General features: G+C 48.7%; 1 protein-coding gene across 1 annotated transcript in view; it reads left to right on the top strand.

Moving 5' to 3' along the window:
• The window catches only part of LOC147120779 (uncharacterized), a 108,264-nt gene that overhangs the window by 29,837 nt on the left and 58,311 nt on the right, over positions 1 to 20,116 (top strand). Inside the window, exon 2 of the mRNA XM_085978526.1 lies at positions 5,906 to 6,253. Within this exon, the coding sequence (XP_085834652.1) occupies positions 5,906 to 6,253 (348 nt within the window). The remainder of the gene's footprint in view (positions 1 to 5,905; positions 6,254 to 20,116) is intronic.

Here is a 20,116-nt window from a genome sequence, read left to right as displayed (position 1 = left end):
GTCCTGGTGCCGGTTTCGCTCAGTGAGTGGGCCACGCCCGTGGTACCAGTGATGAAGAGTGACGGTGCGGTTCGCTTATGTGGAGATTTCAAAATAACAGTGAATCCTGTGCTCTCATCTGAACAGTACCCCCTCCCCATCATTGAAGATCATTTCGCGGGTCTAGCAGGTGGTCAGAAGTTTAGCAAGATTGATCTATGCCAAGCCTACTTGCAGATGCATGTAGAAGAGGACTCACAGAAGTACCTCACCATCACCACCCACAAGGGCCTCTACAGGTACTGCCGCCTACCCTTTGGTATAACGTCAGCACCAGCATTGTTTCAGCGGGCTATGGACCAGATCTTAAGCGGCATTCCAGGGGTACAATGTTATCTCGACGATATCCTTGTCACAGGAAAGGACGACAACGAGCATCTGCAGAACCTGACGAAGACACTGGGAAGACTTGAAGAATATGGCTTACGCGTTCGCAAGGACAAATGCGAATTTTTCAAGCCATCAGTGGAGTACCTAGGCCATGTCATCGACGCGGACGGCCTACACACAGCACCGTCGAAAGTGAAAGCCATTGCCGACGCTCCTGCACCTACAAATATCGGCCAGCTGCGGTCATTCTTAGGTCTCCTGAACTATTACGGAAAGTTTATTCCACAGCTGGCATCACTGTTGAAGCCATTACATGAGTTGCTGTGTCAGGGCTAGGCCTGGGCGTGGACGAAGGAGTGCGAAGCTGCATTCAAGAAAGCCAAAGCAGCTTTGACTGACCCCAGAGTGTTGACGCACTTTGACCCGTCGTTGCAGATTCAGCTGGCCTGTGACGCGTCGCCTTATGGCGTCGGCGCGGTCGTGTCCCACATCTTTCCCTCAGGTGAAGAGAAGCCGATTGCATTCACGTCAAGGTCCCTGAGCAAGGCGGAGGCGAAATACCTGCAGATTGAAAAAGAGGCTTTGCGCATCATCTTTGGAATCAAAAAGTTCCATCACTATTTGTTCGGAAGGAAATTCACCTTGCTGACGGATCATCCTCCTCTGACATCGATCTTTGGTCCACACACAGGAATACCCTCCCTGGCAGCGTGCAGGATGCAGCGCTGGGCGCTGATGTTAAGCGCTCACAATTACAACATCAAACACCGGAGGTCAGCAGCACATGGCAATGCGGACGGATTGTCAAGACTTCCGCTGCCTGTGCCCTCTGAAGGCTGTGAGCAGAAGATTTTCTACTTTGACATGGTGAGCAATGCCCTTGTCATGGCCCGGCAGGTCAAGAAAGAGACCAGAGTGGACCCTACGCTATCCAAGGTGCTGGATCGGGTGATGCGAGGAGACGGATCACGGGTGTCAGACACACCACCTGAGCTCCTACCTTACCTGTCAAGAGGGAAGGAGTTGTATGTCACGTCAGGATGCCTCCCTTGGGGCATGCGAGTGATCATACCACCAAAGCTGCGGAAACATGTCCTCAACGAGCTGCACTCAGGACATTGTGGTATTGTTCGGATGAAGGAGCTGGCACGAAGCTACTTCTGGTGGCCCGGTCTGGATCATGAAATTGAAGTTAAAGCGAAATCATGCCCATCATGCGAGACAACCAGGGATATGCCAAGAGCAGCGCCACTGCATCCATAGGAATGGCCGGCGACACCGTGGCAACGGATCCATCTGGACTTCGCAGGACCAGTGGAAGGAGCGATGTTCCTGGTCGCGGTGGACTCCCATTCCAAATGGCCGAAGGTTGCAGTAATGTCCACTACCACTACGGAGAAAACCATCGAGACTCAGAGAGATGTTTGGGCGATTTGGTCTGCCGGAGCAGATCATAACCGACAATGGAACACAGTTCACATACCAGGAGATGGAGGATTCCTCAAGAGCAATGGAATCCAGCACACATTCTCCGCGCCTTATCATTCATCCACGAATGGATTGGCGGAGAGATTTGTCAGGACGCTGAAACGCGCGTTGAAAGCGGCAAGAAGTGATGCTCCTCTAAAGCAGCACCTGAATGCTTTCTTGCTGAAATACCGAAACACGCCTCATGCTACAACTGGAGCATCTCCTGCTTACCTACTCATGGGAAGGCAGCTACGGACACGCCTTGGCCTGCTGAGGCCAATGTCCACAGAAGCAGTGGTGCACGCCAATCAGCAGGATCAAGTCAGCAGACGAGCTCAGAGGTCCAAAGAACGACACTTTGTGTTGGGGTGCAAGGTCCTCGCGCGTAACTACACCACCCCGGAGCAGTGGGTCCCGGCTACGGTCATTCAAAAGATGGGCCCCGTTTCATACCGAGTCCGCACCGGAGACAACCGAACATGGAGACGACATGTAGACCAGTTACTGCCAAGACAGTCGCCACAGGTAACCCAAGAAACAGAGGATCAAGGACCTGCTGGGTGCTCCAGCAGGGACTGGTCGTCCGACCCTGAGACGGTGGCACCATCCACTCTTGTGCCATCGAGGGAAGAAGCCACGCCTGCAGGGTCACGGGAGAGCCAGCCAGAGCCTGCTCCTGAGACTAGGCGTTACCCCCAAAGAGAAAGGCAGCCTCCAGAGCGCCTTAGTTACAGTTAGTGCTAAACTGTGTGCATGGGGCAGAATAATCCCCAGGGTTAGTGGAATGTAGAGGCAGTCTACCCACTCTTCCAAAGTTATAGTCATTTTCAGTTATTCTGTTTTGTGGACATTCTATTTCAAGGGGGAGGAAATACGTTGTGTATTTTGAATGTGTATTAGAATTGTCCCACATGGGATACCGTAGTGGTGATTTGCAATGCACTATGGGAAATGTAGTGCATTGAGTGAAGAAGCACATTGTAAATAAAATGGCCATTAACTAAACTCTCCACCCCGGAGTCCTTCTTCATTGTTATATAGGTAAGGGTATAAAACCCCTTGAGACACAACAGTAGAGAATTCCACAGGTTCACCACTCTCTGGGTGAAGAAATTCCTCCTCATCTCTGTCCTAAATGGCTTACCCCTTATCCTTAGACTGTGACCCCTGGTTCTGGACTCCCCGACCATCGGGAACATCCTTCCAGCATCTAATCTGTCTAGTCCTGTTAGAATTTTATAAGTTTCGATGAGATCCCATCTTATTCTTCTAAACTCCAGCAAGTACAAGCCCAATCGACCCAATCTCTCTTCATACGTCATTCCTGCCATCCCAGGTATCAGCCTGGTGAATCTTCGCTGCACTCCTTCCATGGCAAGTACATCCTTCCTCAGATAAGGCGACCAAAACTGCACACAATACTCCAGATGTGGTCTCACCAAGGCCCTGTACAACTGCAGCAATCCTTGTTCCTGTACACAAACCCTCTCGCTACAAAGGCCAACATACCATTTGTCTTCTTAACAGCCTGCTGCACCTGCATGCTTAATTTCAGCGACTGGTGCACAAGGACGCCCAGGTCTCGTTGCACATCCCCTTCTCCCAATCTGTTGCCATTCAGCCCCTCCAACCTGTTACACAGGAACAGGAGGAGGCCATTCAGCCCCTCCAACCTGTTACACAGGAACAGGAGGAGGCCATTCAGCCCCTCCAACCTGTTACACAGGAACAGGAGGAGGCCATTCAGCCCCTCCTACCTGCTCCACAGGAACAGGAGGAGGCCATTCAGCCCCATCGAGCCAGTTACACAGTAACTGGAGGAGGCCATTCAGCCCCTTGAGCCTGTTATACAGGAACAGGAGGAGGCCATTCAGCCCTTTGAGCCTGTTACACAGGAACAGGAGGAGGCCATTCAGCCCCTTGAGCCTCTTGCACAGGAACAGGAGGAGGACATTCAGCCCCTTGAGCCTGTTAGACAGGAACAGGAGGAGGCCATTCAGCCCCTCCAGCCTGTTACACAGGAACAGGAGGAGACCAGTCAGCCCCTCGAGCCTGTTACACAGGAACAGGAGGAGACAATTCAGCCCCTCAAGCCTGTTACACAGGAACAGGAGGAGGCCATTCAGCCCCTCGAGCCTGCTCCACCATTCAATCAGATCATGGGTGATCTGTACCTCTACTTAATTAACCCGCCATTGCCCCCAGTCACAGCCCTGAACTCTCGCCCCCCCGGTCACAGCCCTGACCTCTCGCTGCCCCCCCACCGGTCACAGCCCTGACCTCCCCCACCGCACCCCCAGTCACAGCCCTGACCGCTCGCCCCCGCCCCCGGTCACAGCCCTGACCTCTCACCCTCCCGGTCACAGCCCTGACCTCTCACCCCTGCCCCCGGTCACAGCCCTGACCGCTCGCCCCCGCCCCCGGTCACAGCCCTGACCTCTCGCTGACCCCCCACCGGTCACAGCCCGGACCTCTCACCCCCCGCCCCCGGTCACAGCCCTGACCGCTCGCCCCCGCCCCCGGTCACAGCCCTGACCTCTCGCGGCCCCCCCACCGGTCACAGCCCTGACCTCTCGCCGCCCCCGCACTGGTCACAGCCCTGACCTCCCGCCCCCGGTCACAGTCCTGACCGCTCACCCCCGCCCCCGGTCACAGCCATGGCCTCTCGCCCCCTCCCCCACCGATCGTGGCCCCGAGTGTCCCCCACTAGCTGCCAGGGTCCGTCCCCATGGGTCCCCAGCTGACTCCCTGCTGCTTGTTTGTGCTCCCGCCCACCAACCAGGCCGCCAGTCAATGTTCCACCTCCCCGTTAATATCGGGGCCAATAACAAGGTGATGGTGATTTATTAAAGGAGCACTTTGTTTCCATTTCCACAGTAGAGCAAGAGTCAAAAATACCAGCCATAGAAGGGATATTTTTCTCTTAAAGGTGCAAATGATGCAGTCCTTCTCCAGTCTCCTAGCCTGGAGCGCGTCACAGTGGGTCACTCGGCGCGGTTACAGTGCACCATGCGGAACGCCAGAGTGAACAACACCGATGTCCACTGGTTCTGCTTCTTAATCCAGAAAGACTTTAGCCCTGTTGGAGGGGCAGGGCTTGGGTCCACATCGTCTTTCGGATGAGAAGTTAAACCAAGGCCCCGTCTGCTCTCTCGGGTGGACATAAAAGATCCCACGGCCACTATTTGAAGAAGAGCAGGGGAGTTCTCTCCGGTGTCCTGGGGCCAATATTTATCCCTCAACTAACATCACTAAAACAGATTACCAGGTCATTATCACATTGCTGTTTGTGGGAGCTTGCTGTGCGCAAATTGGCTGCCACATTTCCCACATTACAACAGTGATTACACTTCAAAAGTACTTCATTGGCTGTAAAGCGCATTGGGACGTCCTTTGGTCGTGAAAGGCACTATATAAATGCAAGTCTGTCTTTCTGTCTTTCTTTCCCTCCAGTCGGCCCCAGTTCCCACCACTCCCCGTGCCCGCCACGTGGAAGATGGCAGTAGGCCGGAGGTAGCAGTGGTGAAGACCCTGGGGCCAGGGAATGCAGGGAGAGAGCCTCCTCTTCCTCCAGTCTTGCCCCCACACCCTTCCCTGTGTAGAGCTCAGTGTGCTGAGATCTAAACGGCTGTAGTCCTGTTGATCTTTGGGGAACTTCTGCCCCTTTAATTGCCTGGCCGCCTCTTCTATTACCGCAGACACGTCCCAATTCCAGTTCTCACATCGCTTTGAATTCTGAGGAAGACTTTCCCACTATTATCAGTACAGGAAAGATAATTCCAGTCTGAGAGAAGTAAGCTTGTGTTAGAAGCTGTTGTTCAGTGTGAGATCAACATTGCATTTCCTGTTATATCAGTTCACCTGTCCTGCTGATATCAGCACACCCTGCCCCTCAGCAAGTTTCTTGTTTGACCTGAATCAGTAACAAGCTAACCCACTGGCTCAGTCTTACAATCTGTTCTCTCTGTTTAACCTGATCTGTACTGCCTGGACTGTCCCTTTAAACACCAGGACACTTTGTAACTTTCAGACCGGTTTTTAAGTTATTGATATTTTTCCCTTAAAGGTGCAGATGCTTCAGTCCTTCTCCAGTCTCCGAGCCTGGAACGTGTCACAGAGGGTCACTCGGCGCGGTTACAGTGCACCATGCGGAACGCCAGAGTGAGCGACACCGATGTCCGCTGGTACCGCCGGCAACGACCAGGGCAAAATAAGAAGTGGGTTTTAACACATGGGACAAGTGGCAGCACACACAGGAGCACAGGTTCCACTGACCGTCTCCAGCCTTCCAGAGACACCTCCAATAACAGCTTCATTCTGACAATCACAAACGTGCAGCCCAGTGACACTGCCGTCTATTACTGCTCAGTGTGGGGAAGGATCTACGGGAGTGGAACCCTGCTCAGTGTAACCAGTAAGTACAGTTTACATTACAATAGCCTGAAAGTAATAACCCCTCACACATGAATGAATTGGAGATCAGTATGTCTGATAAAGCGGTAGGAGGTGAAGTAAAGTGGTCTGGGCCATGGATTAGCTGGGGGCAAGAAGCTGAGCTCAGGTCGAGTAATTCACCAAAGTTCGACATCTCTGGGCTTAGCCTGAGGGGGTGTCTGGGGAGGTTCGAGGCGTGTAGGGGTTTGCTGAGCTGAAGAGGAAGTTTTGTCTTCGCCGAGTCCTAATGTTGGACAGGCATTTGGAGAGAATGGAACAGCCTTGGAATCAATGGAGGAGGTGGAGAGGCAGAGCCGAGTGTTGCTGTAGATGTAAATGTTGACCCTGCTTCTGGATGATGTTGCTGAGGGTGAAATGATGAAGAGGAGGAACCCAAGGATGGTGCCCTGGGGCCCAGCAGAGATGGTCATTCAGACATCGGAGGAGACACCACTGGTGGTGATATAAAGCTAATGGTGTGACCAGCAACAACAACAACTTGTAGTTATATAGCGCCTAAATGTTGTAAAATGTCCCAGGGGGCATCACTGGAACGTTATTAAACAAAATGTGACTCCGAGCCACATAAGGAGATATTAGGACAGATGATGAGGTAGATTTTAAGATGTGTTTTAAAGGAGGAAAGAGAGGTAGAGAAGCGGAGAGGTTTAGGGAAGGACTTACAGAGCTTAGTGTCTCGGCAGCTGAAGGCACGGCTGCCAATGGTTGAGCGATTAACATTGGGGATGATCAAGAGGCCAGAATTGGAGGAGCGCAGATATCTGGGAGGGGGGTTGTGGGGCTGGAGGAGATTACAAAGATAAGGAGGGGGCGAGGCCATGGAGGGATTTGAAAACAAGGATGAGAATTTTGAAATCGAGGCGTTGCTTAACTGGGAGCCAATGTAGGTCAGAGGTGATGGGTTAATAGGACTTGGTGCGAGTTGGGACAGGACAGCCGAGGTTATGATGACCTCTAGTTTACCGAGGGTAGAAAGTGGGAGGCTGGGCAGGAGTGTGTTGGAATAGTCAAGTCTCGAGGTAACAAAGGCATGAATGAGGGTTTCAGCAGCAGATGAGCTGAGGCAGGGGCGGAGTTGGGCAATGTTACGGAGGTGGAAATGGGCGGTCTTAGTGATGCCACGGATGTGTGGTGGGAAGCTCATCACGGGGCCAAATATGACACCAAGGTTGCGAACAGTCTGGTTCAGCCTCAGACAGTTGCCAGGGAGAGGGATGGAGTCAGTGACTAGGGAACGGTGATTGTGGTGGGGACCGAAGACAACGGCTTCTGTCTTCCCAATATTTAGTTGGAGGAATTTTCTCTCATCCAGAACTGGATGTTGGACAAGCAGTCTGAGAGTTTAGATACAGTGGAGGGGTCGAGAGAGGTGGTGGTGAGGTGGAGCTGGGTGTCGTCAGCTTATATGTGGAAAATGACGCTGTGTTTTCGGATGATGTCTCCAATGGAGCAGGAGTGGAACCATGAGAGACCAGTGCCATGGAGGTGGACTATTGAACAGAGACTTTTAAGAACATAGGAAATAGGAGCCGGAGCCGGTCAATTGGCCCCTCGAGCCTGCTCCGCCATTCAATAAGATCATGGCTGATCTGATCTTGGCCTCAACTCCACTTCCCTGCCCGCTCCCCATAACCCTCGACTCCCTTATTGTTCAAAAATCTGTCTATCTCCACCTTAAATATATTCAATGACCCAGCCTCCACAGCTCTCTGGGGCAGAGAATTCCAAAGATTCACGACCCTCTGAGAGAGGAAATTCCTCCTCATCTCCGGTTTAAATGGGTGACCACTTATTCTGAAACTATGCCCCCTAGTTCTAGATACCCCCTCAAGGGGAAACATCCTCTCTGCATCTACCCTGTAAAACCCCCTCAGAATCTTATATGTTTCAATAAGATCACCTCTCATTCTTCTAAACTCCAATGAGTATAGGCCCAACCTGCTCAACCTTTCTTCATAAGACAACCCCTTCATCTCAGGAATTAACCTCGTGAACCGTCTCTGAACTGCCTCCAATGCAAGTATATCCCTCCTTAAATAAGGAGACCAAAACTGTACGCAGTACTCCAGGTGTGGTCTCACCAACGCCCTGTACAGTTGCAGCAAGATTTCCCTGCTTTTATACTCCACCCCGCTTGCAATAAAGGCCAAAATTCAATTTGCCTTCCGAATTACTTGCTGTACCTGCTTGCTAATTTTTTGTGTTTCATGTACAAGGACCCCCAGATCCCTCTGTACCACAGCATTTTGTAGTCTCTCTCCATTTAAATAATAATTTGCTTTTTTATTTTTCTTTCCAAAGCGGATAACCTCACATTTCCCACATTATACTCCATCTGCGAAGTTTTTGCCCACTCACTTAACCTATCTGTGTCCCATTGAAGATTCTTTGTATCCTCTTCATAACTTACTTTTCCACCTACCTTTTTATCATCCGCAAACTTGGCTACATTACACTCGGTCCCTTCATCCAAGTCATTAATATAGATTGTAAACAGCTGAGGCCCCAGCACTGATCCCTGTGGCACCCCACTAGTTACAGTTTGCCAACCTGAAAATGATCCATTTATCCCGGCTCTCTGTTTCCTGTTAATTAGCCAATCCTCTATCCATGCTAATATATTGAACATAGAAACATAGAAGATAGGAGCAGGAGTAGGCCATTCGGCCCCTCGAGCCTGTTACACCGTTTAATGAGATCATGGCTGATCATCCAAATGCAGTACCCTGTCCCTGCCTGCTCCCCATATCCATTGATCCCTTTAGCCTTAAGAAATATATCTAACTCCTTCTTGAATATATTTAATATAAGTTGGCCTCAACTGCCTTCTGTGGTAGAGAATTCCACAGGTTCACCACTATCTGGGTGAAGAAATTCCTCCTCATCTCAGTCCTAAATGGCTTACCCCTTATCCTTAGGCTGTGACCCCTGGTTCTGGACTCCCCAGCCATCGGGAACATCCTTCCTGCATCTAGTCTGTCTAGTCCTGTTAGAATTTTATAAGTTTCAATGAGATCCCCTCTCATTCTTCTAAACTCTAGCGAATATAAGCCTAATCAACCCAATCTCTCTTCATACGTCATTCCTGCCATCCAAGGTATCAGTCTGGTGAATATTCGCTGCACTCCCTCCATGGCAAGAACATAAGGCGACCAAAACTGCACACAATACTCAAGATGTGGTCTCACCAAGGCCCTCTACAACTGCAGCAAGACATCCTTGTTCCTGTACGCAAACCCTCTCACTACGAAGGCCAACATACCATTTGCCTTCTTAACCGCCTGCTGCACCTGCATGCTTACCTTCAGCGACTGGTGCACAAAGACACCCAGGTCTCGTTGCACTTCCCCTTCTCCCAATCTATTGCCGTTCAGATAATAATCTGTCTTCCTGTTTTTGCCACCAAAGTGGATAAACTCATATTTATCCATGTTATATTGCAACTGCCATGCTTCTGCCCAATCACCCAACCTGTCCAATCATCTGGAGATTCTCGGCATTCTCCTCACAGTACACACGCCCGCCCAGCTTTGTGTCATCTGCAAATTTGGAGATATTACATCTAGTTCCCTTGTCTAGATCATTAATATATATTGTGAATAGCTGGGGTCCAAGGAATGATCCCAGCGGTACCCCACTAGTCACTGCCTGCCACTTGGAAAAAGATCCGTTTATTCCAACTCTTTGCTTTCTGTCTACCAACCAGTTCTCTATCCAAGTCAATACCTTGCCCTCAATCCCATGTGCCTTAACTTTACACGCTAATCTCTTATGCGGGACCTTATCGAAAGCCTTCTGAAAGTCCAAATACACCACATCCACTGGTTCTCCCTTATCTATTTTACCAGTTACATCCTCAAAAAATTCCAGTAGATTAGTCAAGCACGATTTACCTTTTGCAAATCCATGTTGACTTTGTCCGATCCTGTCACTGTTTTCCAAGTGCTCTGCTATTACATCTTTTCTAATGGATTCTACCATTTTACCCACTACCGATGTCAGGATTACTGGTCTGTAATTCCCCGTTTTCTCTCTACCACCTTTTTTGAATAGTGGGGTAACATTAGCTACCCTCCAATCCATGGGTATTGTTCCAGAGTCTATCGAATGCTGGAAGATGATCAGCAATGCATCGACTATTTCTAGGGCCACTTCCTTAAGTAGCCTAGGATGTAGATTATCAGGCCCTGGGGATTTATCGGCCTTCAATCCCATCAATTTCCCAAACACCATTTCCCTACAAATACTGATTTATTTCAGTTCCTCCCTTTCATCAGACCCTATGTTCTCCGACATCTCTGGAAGGTTATTTGTGTCCTCCTTTGTGAAGACAGAACCAAAATATGTATTTAATTGGTCGGCCATTTCTTTGTTCCCCATTATAAATTCCTCTGATTCTGACTGCAAGGGACCTGCACTTGACTTCACCAATCTTTTTCTCTTCACATATCTATAAAAGCTTTTACAGTCAGTTTTTATGTTCCCTGAAAGCTTACTCTCATATTCTATTTTCCCCTTCTTAATTAATCCCTTTGACTTCCTTTGTTGAATCCTAAACTGCTCCCAATCCTCAGGTTTACTGCTTTTTCGGGCCAATTTATATGTCCTCGCCTTGGATCTTATGCTATCCCTAATTTCCCTTGTTAGCCACGGTTGAGTCACCATTTTTGCTTTATTTTTATGCCAAACTGGGATGAACAAATTCTGTAGTTCATCCATGCAGTCTTTGAATGTTTGCCATTGCCTATCCACCGTCAACCCTTTGAGTGACATTCCCCATTCAATCCTATCCAACTCACGCCTCAGACCATCGTAGTTTCCTTTATTAAAATTCAGGACCCTAGTCTCTGAGTCAACTACTTCATTCTCCATCTTAATGAAGAATTCTATCATATTATGATCGCTCCGACCCAAGGGGCCTCGTACAACAAGATTGCTAATTAATCCTTTCTCATTACATAATACCCAGTCTAAGATGGCCTGATCTCTGGTTGGTTCCTCGACATATTGGTCCAGGAAACCATCCCGTAAACACGCCAGGAATTCCTCCTCCACAGTATTGTTACTAATTGGGTTAGCCCAATCTAGATGTAGATTAAAGTCACCAATGACGACTGCTGTGCCCTTATTGCACGCTTCTCTGATTTGCTTTTTAGTGCCATCCCCAATCTCTGCATTACTGTTTGGAGGTCTATATACCACTCCCACTAATTTTTTCTGCCCCTTGGTATTTCTCAGTTCTACCCATACAGATTCCACATCATCAGAGCTAATATCCTTCCTTACAATTGTGTTAATCCCTTCTTTAACCAGCAATGCTACCCCACCTCCCTTTCCTTTTTGCCTATCTTTACTGAATATACCTGGATGTTGAGTTCCCAGCCTTGGCCGCCCTGGAGCCATGTTTCCGTAATCCCAATCAAATCATATTTGTTTACCTCTATGTGCGCAGCTAATTCATCCACCTTATTACGAATGCTCCACGCATTAAGACACAAAGCCTTCAGGCTTGTTTTTTTAATGCTCTTAGGCCTATTAGAATTATTATTTACTGTGGCCATGTTTAATTTAAACCGTTGATTTCTCTGACTGCCACTTTTGTTTTTCTCCTTCCTATCTTTTGCTTTTATCCTTGTTTCCCTTTCCTCTGTCCCCCTGCTCAGGTTGCCAACCCCCTGCCATTTTAGATTAAACCCTCCCCCAGAGCACTAGCAAACACTCCTCCTAGGACATCGGTCCCGGCCCTGCCCAGGTGCAAACCGTCCGGTTTGAACTGGTCCCACCTCCCCCAGAACCAGTTCCAATGTTCCAGGAATTTGAATCCTTCCCCCTCGCACCATTCCTATAGCCACATATTCAGCTGAAATATCCTTCTATTTCTACTCTGACTAGCACGTGGCACTGGTAGCAATCCTGAGATTACTACCTTTGAGGTTCTAATTTTTAATTTACCTCCTAACTCCCTATATTCAGTTTTTAGGACCTCATCTCGTTTTTTACCAATATCGTTGGTACCTATATGCACCACGGCAACTGGCTGTTCACCCTCCCTGTGGTGTATGTAACCTGTTCCACCTTAAGAGAACTTAAGCCTGGTCCACCTTAAGAAAGGTACTACTTTCTTTGGCTGCTGTATACGTAATACCGGTGGTGACCACACCGGTATATAAGCACAGTGTAATAATATTGTATCCAGTATAGTCCGACCTCCAACCAGTAAAGACCTGTTGAATTTACTCTTGTGGTCTGTGTAGTAATTCTCACTATAACACACAGACTTAACAGTGGCGACGAGTCCGATTCTTACCCTGCTGCAGTAATTTCCACGGCGACTTCGTCCACAGACAGGACGTCGAAGAGAGGTTTCCACCCTCATCACCTACGGGAAGACACGTCGAGCGGCAGGCATCGAGCAACCGGAGTGCAGAAGACGTCCTGACCTCGAAGCCTCCATCAGCGACTGTCAGCTTCTTCTACTACCTCGTGGTGGGTAAGCCGGGCAGCGATGCGACAGAAAGTCAACCGCGTTGGCTGTACAGACGGGGCTGGGAAGACGGAGGAATAAGGGCGGTGAGGTCGATCGCGACCAGAGATAAGGGCCGGGCCGCTTTCGAGCAAGAGGCGCAGCGCGGGACATCGATCGCGACCGGAGATAAGGGCTGCATTCGGGCTAAAGGCGCAGCGTCTGGGGAAACTGAAGGCGCAAGAGCCACGGTGAAGCGGAGACAGCGTCGGGGGACGGGTGAAGACTGCCAAGCGCGGGAAAACCGCCATTTTGTGGGCGGAGGACGACGGCAAGAGCGGAAAGCTGCCATCTTTGATAACATTAAAAATACGATAAATTGCTACGATGCCTAAACATGGGAACATTAATGCCTTCGACAGTGATATAGAAGACTGGGCTATGTATGTAGAACGCATACAAAACTATTGTAAGGCAAATAAAATTCCTGAGACAGATAAAGCACTAACATTACTAAACTTAATGGGTGCGAAGACATACGGGCAATCGAAACACCTGTTATCACCAGATGAACCGGCGGATAAGACGTTCGAACAGATTGTTACTGTCCTAAAAAATCATCTTAGCCCCACGCTGCTGATGCTAGCGGAACGATTTAAATTTTACAATAGAAGACAGCGGCAAAATGAAAGCAATGCTGAATATTTGATGGAATTACGTAAGCTAGCAAAATATTGTCAGTTTGGAACGGGACTGACAGAGGCACTTCGAGATAGATTTGTGTGTGGTTTATTTAAACAGGATACACAAAGGCGACTGCTCGAGGAGAATGAGCTGTCTCTCGAGAAGGCGGTCACTATGGCAGCAGCACACGAGGCCGCAGCGAGAGGCACAGCAGTAATGCAGCTACGGCCACCGGAACTCGGTACAAACAAATTGGGTTTGAGTTCTGTCAAATGTTATTGTTGTGGAAAGACAACGCATGATCAGAACCAGTGTTGGTTTAAAAACCAAGAATGCAGAACGTGTGGCAGGTTTGGCCACATAGCTAAAGTATGCCGGTCAGGACAGAAGACCAGCAATAAAAAGTCACCGCAAGGAAAATATGCAAAGGTACACAAGGTGACAAAGAACAGTTTGACTGAACAGAAGTCAGATTCAGACGCTAGCAGTAATGAACTGGATAGCTTAAGAATACACAACGTTGGTAAGGATACAGACCTCCAGACAATTTGGGTCACTCTTAAGATAGCAGGAGTCCAAGTAAAAATGGAACTGGACACTGGATCGGCATTGACGGTCATGAATAAGAAAGATTACAGAAGGTTATTCCAACATATTCCCTTACAGGATACGGAGATTATATTGAAAACGTACACGGGGCAAAGAGTGTACCCCATCGGAAAAATAGAGGTAGAAGTGGTCCACAAGGGCGAAGGAAGCCAAGTAATGGACTTATATGTGCTACCTGAAGGAGGTCCACCACTACTAGGACGGGAGTGGATTAGGAAAATGAATATGGACTGGCACTCCTTGAAAGCACTAACGGTAGATTCCGGGGAAACAGCTGTCAAACCTAAACGATTGTCCAGAATATTGGATGAGGCTAAAGAGGTGTTCCAGCCGGGACTGGGAACACTGAGAGGAATTACGGCAAACATCAAGATTGGTGAACATGCACAACCAAAATTTTTTAAAGCCAGACCGGTACCCTATGCAATACGACCTGCGGTTGAAGCGGAGCTGGAAGCACTAGAACGTTCAGGGGTACTGTCTAAAGTAGATTGGAGTGAGTGGGCTACGTCCATTGTTCCCGTTATGAAACGTCCTGCGAACAATAAGCCAGGAGATCCAGGGAAGGTTCGCATCTGTGGAGATTTCAAGATCACCGTTAATCCGGTGCTTCACACGGTGCAGTATCCGCTTCCACGGATTGAGGATATTTTCGCTTCACTGTCTGGCGGGAAACACTTCACCAAGATAGACCTGGCGCAGGCGTACTTGCAGATGGAGGTTGACGAAGAGTCACGCCAATACCTCACGATCAACACGCATCGAGGGTTGTACCAGTACAATAGGCTGGTTTTTGGTGTGGCATCGGCTCCAGCAATTTGGCAGAGGGCCATGGAGCAGGTATTACAGGGAATTCCAGGCACACAATGTTACCTGGATGACATTCTGATCACAGGTGATGGTGATGAACAGCATCTCGCTAACTTGGAACTGGCGCTCAACAGACTGAAAGACTATGGACTTAGGGTAAATCGGCAGAAATGTGAGTTCTTCCAGAAGCGGATCTCGTACTGTGGTCATGTCATTGACCGGGAGGGGCTTCATAAGTCTCCTGACAAGATAGCGGCAGTTGTAAAGGCTCCCGCTCCGGAGAATGTCTCTCAGTTGAGGTCGTTTCTAGGATTAATTAACTACTACCATAAATTTCTGCCAAATCTATCCATGGTGCTGCATCCGTTGAACGCTCTTTTACAGAAAGGGGTACCATGGGACTGGGGCGAAAACTGTAAGAAGGCATTTCGCAAAAGCAAAGAATTGATCACCTCAGAGGAAGTGTTGGCTCACTTCAACCCGACACTGCCTATTCGGTTGGCTTGTGATGCTTCTCCATATGGTATTGGGGCAGTACTCTCACATAAATTGCCAAATGGCACGGAAAGGCCAGTCGCATTTGCATCCAGATCATTGGCCTCCGCTGAGCGCAACTATGCGCAGATCGATAGGGAGGCCCTTAGCCTTGTATGGGGAGTGAAGAAGTTTAATCATTACCTACAGGGCCAAAAATTCACACTTCTGACGGACCATCAACTGTTGGTGTCCATTTTTAACCCTAAGAAGGGTGTTTCGGTGATGACAGCACAGCGTCTCCAGAGATGGTCTCTTTTCTTACGGGCACATCAATATCAGATAGAATTCAAAGGTACGAAACAGCATGGCAATGCTGATGGCCTGTCGCGCCTGCCACTACCTGAAGATGAAGACACGACGGAAGTTGACCCTGTTGAGTTATTTCATTCGACCATTATCGAGTGTTTACCTGTCACCAACGCAAGTATTGAAAGAGAAGCCAGGAACGACCCGACACTGTCCAGAGTCTACGAGGTGACAGTGAAAGGATGGCCAACACGGGGTGATCCTCTGTTACCGGCATTCTCGGCAAGGCGAGACCAGCTGTCCGTCTGCCATGGTACTTTGATGTATGGGACAAGAGTGATTATTCCTCCCAAGTTAAGGGAAAGAGTTTTAAAAGAACTACATGAAGGTCATCTGGGGGGAGTTAAAATGAAAAGTTTTGCTAGGGCTTATGTATGGTGGCCGGGTATTGACCAACAGATTGAGGAGTTAACGAAAAGCTGCGCTGGGTGTCAAAAAGTGCAAAATGCACCTCCGATAGCACCGCTACACCCATGGGAATGGCCTTCAGCCCCATGGCAACGCGTACACATTGACTTTGCTGGTCCATTCATGGACTCCATGTTCCTAGTCACGGTGGACGCACATTCCAAATGGCCAGAAGTCATCAAGATGAATACCACTACTTCAGAAAAGGCAATTGCGGTGTTAAGAACAATATTCGCAAGGAACGGATTGCCAGAACAGATCTGTTCGGACAACGGACCACAGTTTGTATCGGAAGAATTCCAACAATTCTTAAAGAAGAATGGAGTTAAACATTATACCTCTGCCCCATATCATCCGGCGACAAACGGGTTGGCTGAAAGATTTGTCCAGACATTCAAAAAGGCTATTAAGGCCATGAATGATGATCAGATTCCGCTGCAACACAAGGTCGATAAGTTCCTGATGTCATATATAAACGCCGATCATGCCGTGACTAACCAAAGTCCTGCTATGATGTTTTATAACAGGAGGTTGCGGTCCAAGTTGGACTTGTTAAAACCAAATGTGCGGAGGGAAGTGGAAAACAAACAGTTTCGGCATATTAACAGCAAGACCACTCGAACTTTCGACGTAGGACAACCAGTGATGGCAAGGGGCTATGGAAACGACAAATGGCAGTCCGGAACAATCCGGGCCAGACAAGGACCTCTGATGTACACCATAGATATTGGTCATAATGTGATAAGGCATCATGCGGATCAACTGGTAGAGTCGAGAGCAAGGGTCGAACCCATGGTTGTGACAGAGACAGCTGTGGAAGACGTTCATGAACCTGAAGCATCTACCTCGGCCGAGAATGTATTTGATGATGATGACGTCCAATACATTGGCAACCAACTAGAGGAGGCACCTCAACAACAAGAATCAGAGACCACTGAAAGGCGTTATCCAAGCCGAATCAGAAAGCCTCCTGAGAGACTGAACCTTTGAACTGTTATACCTGAAGTTATATATGTATATATGTTATGTTTATTTGGGGATATGACTGTTAAGCTAAAAAGGGAGGATTGTGGTGTATGTAACCTGTTCCACCTTAAGAGAACTTAAGCCTGGTCCACCTTAAGAAAGGTACTACTCTCTTTGGCTGCTGTATACGTAATACCGGTGGTGACCGCACCGGTATATAAGCACAGTGTAATAATATTGTATTCAGTATAGTCCGACCTCCAACCAGTAAAGACCTGTTGAATTTACTCTTGTGGTCTGTGTAGTAATTCTCACTATAACACACAGACTTAACACTCCCCTTCCAAAATGTTCCGCAGCCGCTCTGAGACATCCTTGACCCTTGGACCAGGGAGGCAACACACCATCCTGGAGTCTCGTTTGCGGCTGCAGAAACATCTACCTATTCCCCTTACAATAGAATCCCCTATTACTTTAGCTCTACCCCTCTTTTTCCTCCCATCCTGTGCAGCAGAGCCACCCCTGCTGCCAGGAATTTGGCTGCTGCTGCCTTCCTCTGATTAGCCATCCCCCCTAACAGTACTCAAAGTGGTGTATTTCTTTGAGAGGCAGATGTCCACAGCGGACCCCTGCACTACCTGCCTGCGCCTAGTATTCTGTCTGTTGGTCACCCCTTCCCTTTCTGCCTGTCCAACCTTTGCCTGCGGTGTGACCAACTGCTTAAATGTGATATCTACAACGTCCTCAGCATCACGAATGTTCCAGTATGTGTCCAATCGCAGCTCCAGCGCTGCAATGGGGTCTGCCAGTAGCTGCAGCTGGACACACTTCCTGCACACATAGTTGTCAGGGACACAGGAAGTGACCCTGAGTTCCCACATAGCGCATGAGGAGCATACCATGGGGCCAGGCTCTCCTGTCATGACATATCCTTTAATTAATTGATATTAAATTAAATCAAATCAATCCCACCAATTACACTACCGTTAAATGGTATATTTAAGGGCCCTGGTTTACCAACAGTCCCCGCTACACCACAGAGAGCTTAAAAACTATAAACCACAGAGTTAAAGTTAAAAAAGAGAGAAATACTCTCCAAGCAATCACTTACCTGCTTTCTGGTGACATCACACTTCGATTACTTTTGACTTCTTTCCCTCCTTCTGAGTTCGGAGATTGGAGATTAGTAAGTCTACCTGGTCTCTGGCGCCTCTTTTATACCTGCTTTCTGTCTCTCTCCTTTGTTGAATAGGTGTGTTACACTTGCGGTAAGTGTGGAAAGTGTGCTCAATGGTGTCTAAAGGAGCGAAGAGATCAAAGAGTATGAGGAGGGACAGACAGCCGCCATCACAATCACACAGATGTCAGTTGTGATGTTGATCACTGCTGTCTCAGTGTTGTGGGTCAGAGGAGGATGCCAGGATCAGGTGGGGACAGACTGGTTGGGAGCTGGTGTAACACGTGTGGGTGCGAGAAACTGGGGATTGAGGTCTGAGTGGCTCCTAAGCACAGGGGGTGTACAGGGCCCGTTAGTAATCAGGTGGTACCTGGTGCCAGTGAATACTCGGGGGCGAGTAGTGAAGACTCAGGGTCAGGGAAAGGTGAGCATTGAGAGGAAAGTGAGGGTGGGGAGGGGATTAGGGAGTTTCAGGGAACTGTTGAATCTGTGAATCATGAGGTATGGTGCTCTTCAATAAATAGACAGAGACTGCAGATGAACAATCAACAGGTGTTTACTGGATGAGGGTATTCTAAAAACTAACAGTACAGAGCCCTCCTCAGGGTTTATATGCAGGTGTGGTCACTGCCGGTTCTACAGTATACAGGAGCTGTAAAAGTAGTTCTCCTCTTAAAGGTACATACAGTACAATTCCCCTTTTAGATTAAAAGTACCATAACATTCATTTAGCAGTTAACACTTTTAACATGCACATTAACTGAAATAGTCCATTTCTAAATTCAGTCTTTGGGGCGGCTTCCTGATCCTTTCTGGATAGCGCCTTTCCTGAGTGTCTTGCTCTTGGTGCGGAGGCGATTCTGGGCCCCTGTCGTCGGTTAGTTCATCAGCTTCCGATGCTACCGTTTCTGGGGTAGATGCTACCAGTATGTTGGGTTCATCACCACGTATGCGAGACATGGGGTTGACTCGTTCCTGTGACGCTAGGATCTGGTTGACATGGTGTCTCACAATTTTCTCCCCCACATCCACTGTGTACATTAGTGGCCCCTGCCGTGTGCATATCGTTCCTGGTTGCCATTTCTCTGTTCGGTAGTCGCGGGCCAAGACTGGTTGTCCTGGATTGAAGCTCCTTGTCGGCTTCTCATTGATGTGCTGGAATTGCTTATTCTCAACATTTCTTCGTACATTTGGTCTGAGCAAATCCAGACGAGATCTCAACCTTCAGTTAAAGAACATCATGGCCGGGGTCTGGTTGGTAACTGCATGTGTCGCATTCCTGTCAGCTAACAGGAAATTGTCCACCTTATGCTGCAGTGGAATGTCGTCATCGCACATGGCCCTTACTGTCTTTTTAAAGGTTTGTACGAACCTCTCAGCCAATCCATTTGTGGCTGGATGATACGGGGCGGATGTGTAATGCCTTACCCCATTCCTTCTCATGAATTTCCGAAACTCTTCGGACACAAACTGTGGTCCGTTATCAGAGCAAATCTGCTCTGGCAAGCCGTTCCTGGCAAATATGGTCCGTAGGACTGCAATCGTTTTCTCCGTAGTGGTGGAGGGCATTTTGATCACCTCAGGCCATTTCGAGTGCGCATCCACTGCTATTAAGAACATTGAGCCCATGAATGGACCAGCAAAATCAATATGCACCTGTTGCCTCGGAGAGGTGGACCACTCCCATGGGTGTAGAGGGGCATGTGGTGGTGCATTTCGAACCTTCTGGCATCCTGAGCAGCTCTTGGTTAGGTCCTCGATTTGCTGATCGATTCCCGGCCACCACACATAAGCCCTAGCAAGGCTTTTCATTTTCACCCCTCCCAGATGGCCTTCGTGAAGCTCATTTAGCACTCTCTCCC

This window comes from Somniosus microcephalus, chromosome 3, assembly GCF_052327205.1.
Source record: "Somniosus microcephalus isolate GS21.2 chromosome 3, FLI_Smic_1.0, whole genome shotgun sequence".
Classification (NCBI taxonomy): Eukaryota; Metazoa; Chordata; class Chondrichthyes; order Squaliformes; family Somniosidae; genus Somniosus; species Somniosus microcephalus.
Note: the sequence above shows the minus strand (reverse complement) of the source record. Positions and strands in the feature narration are given on the sequence as shown.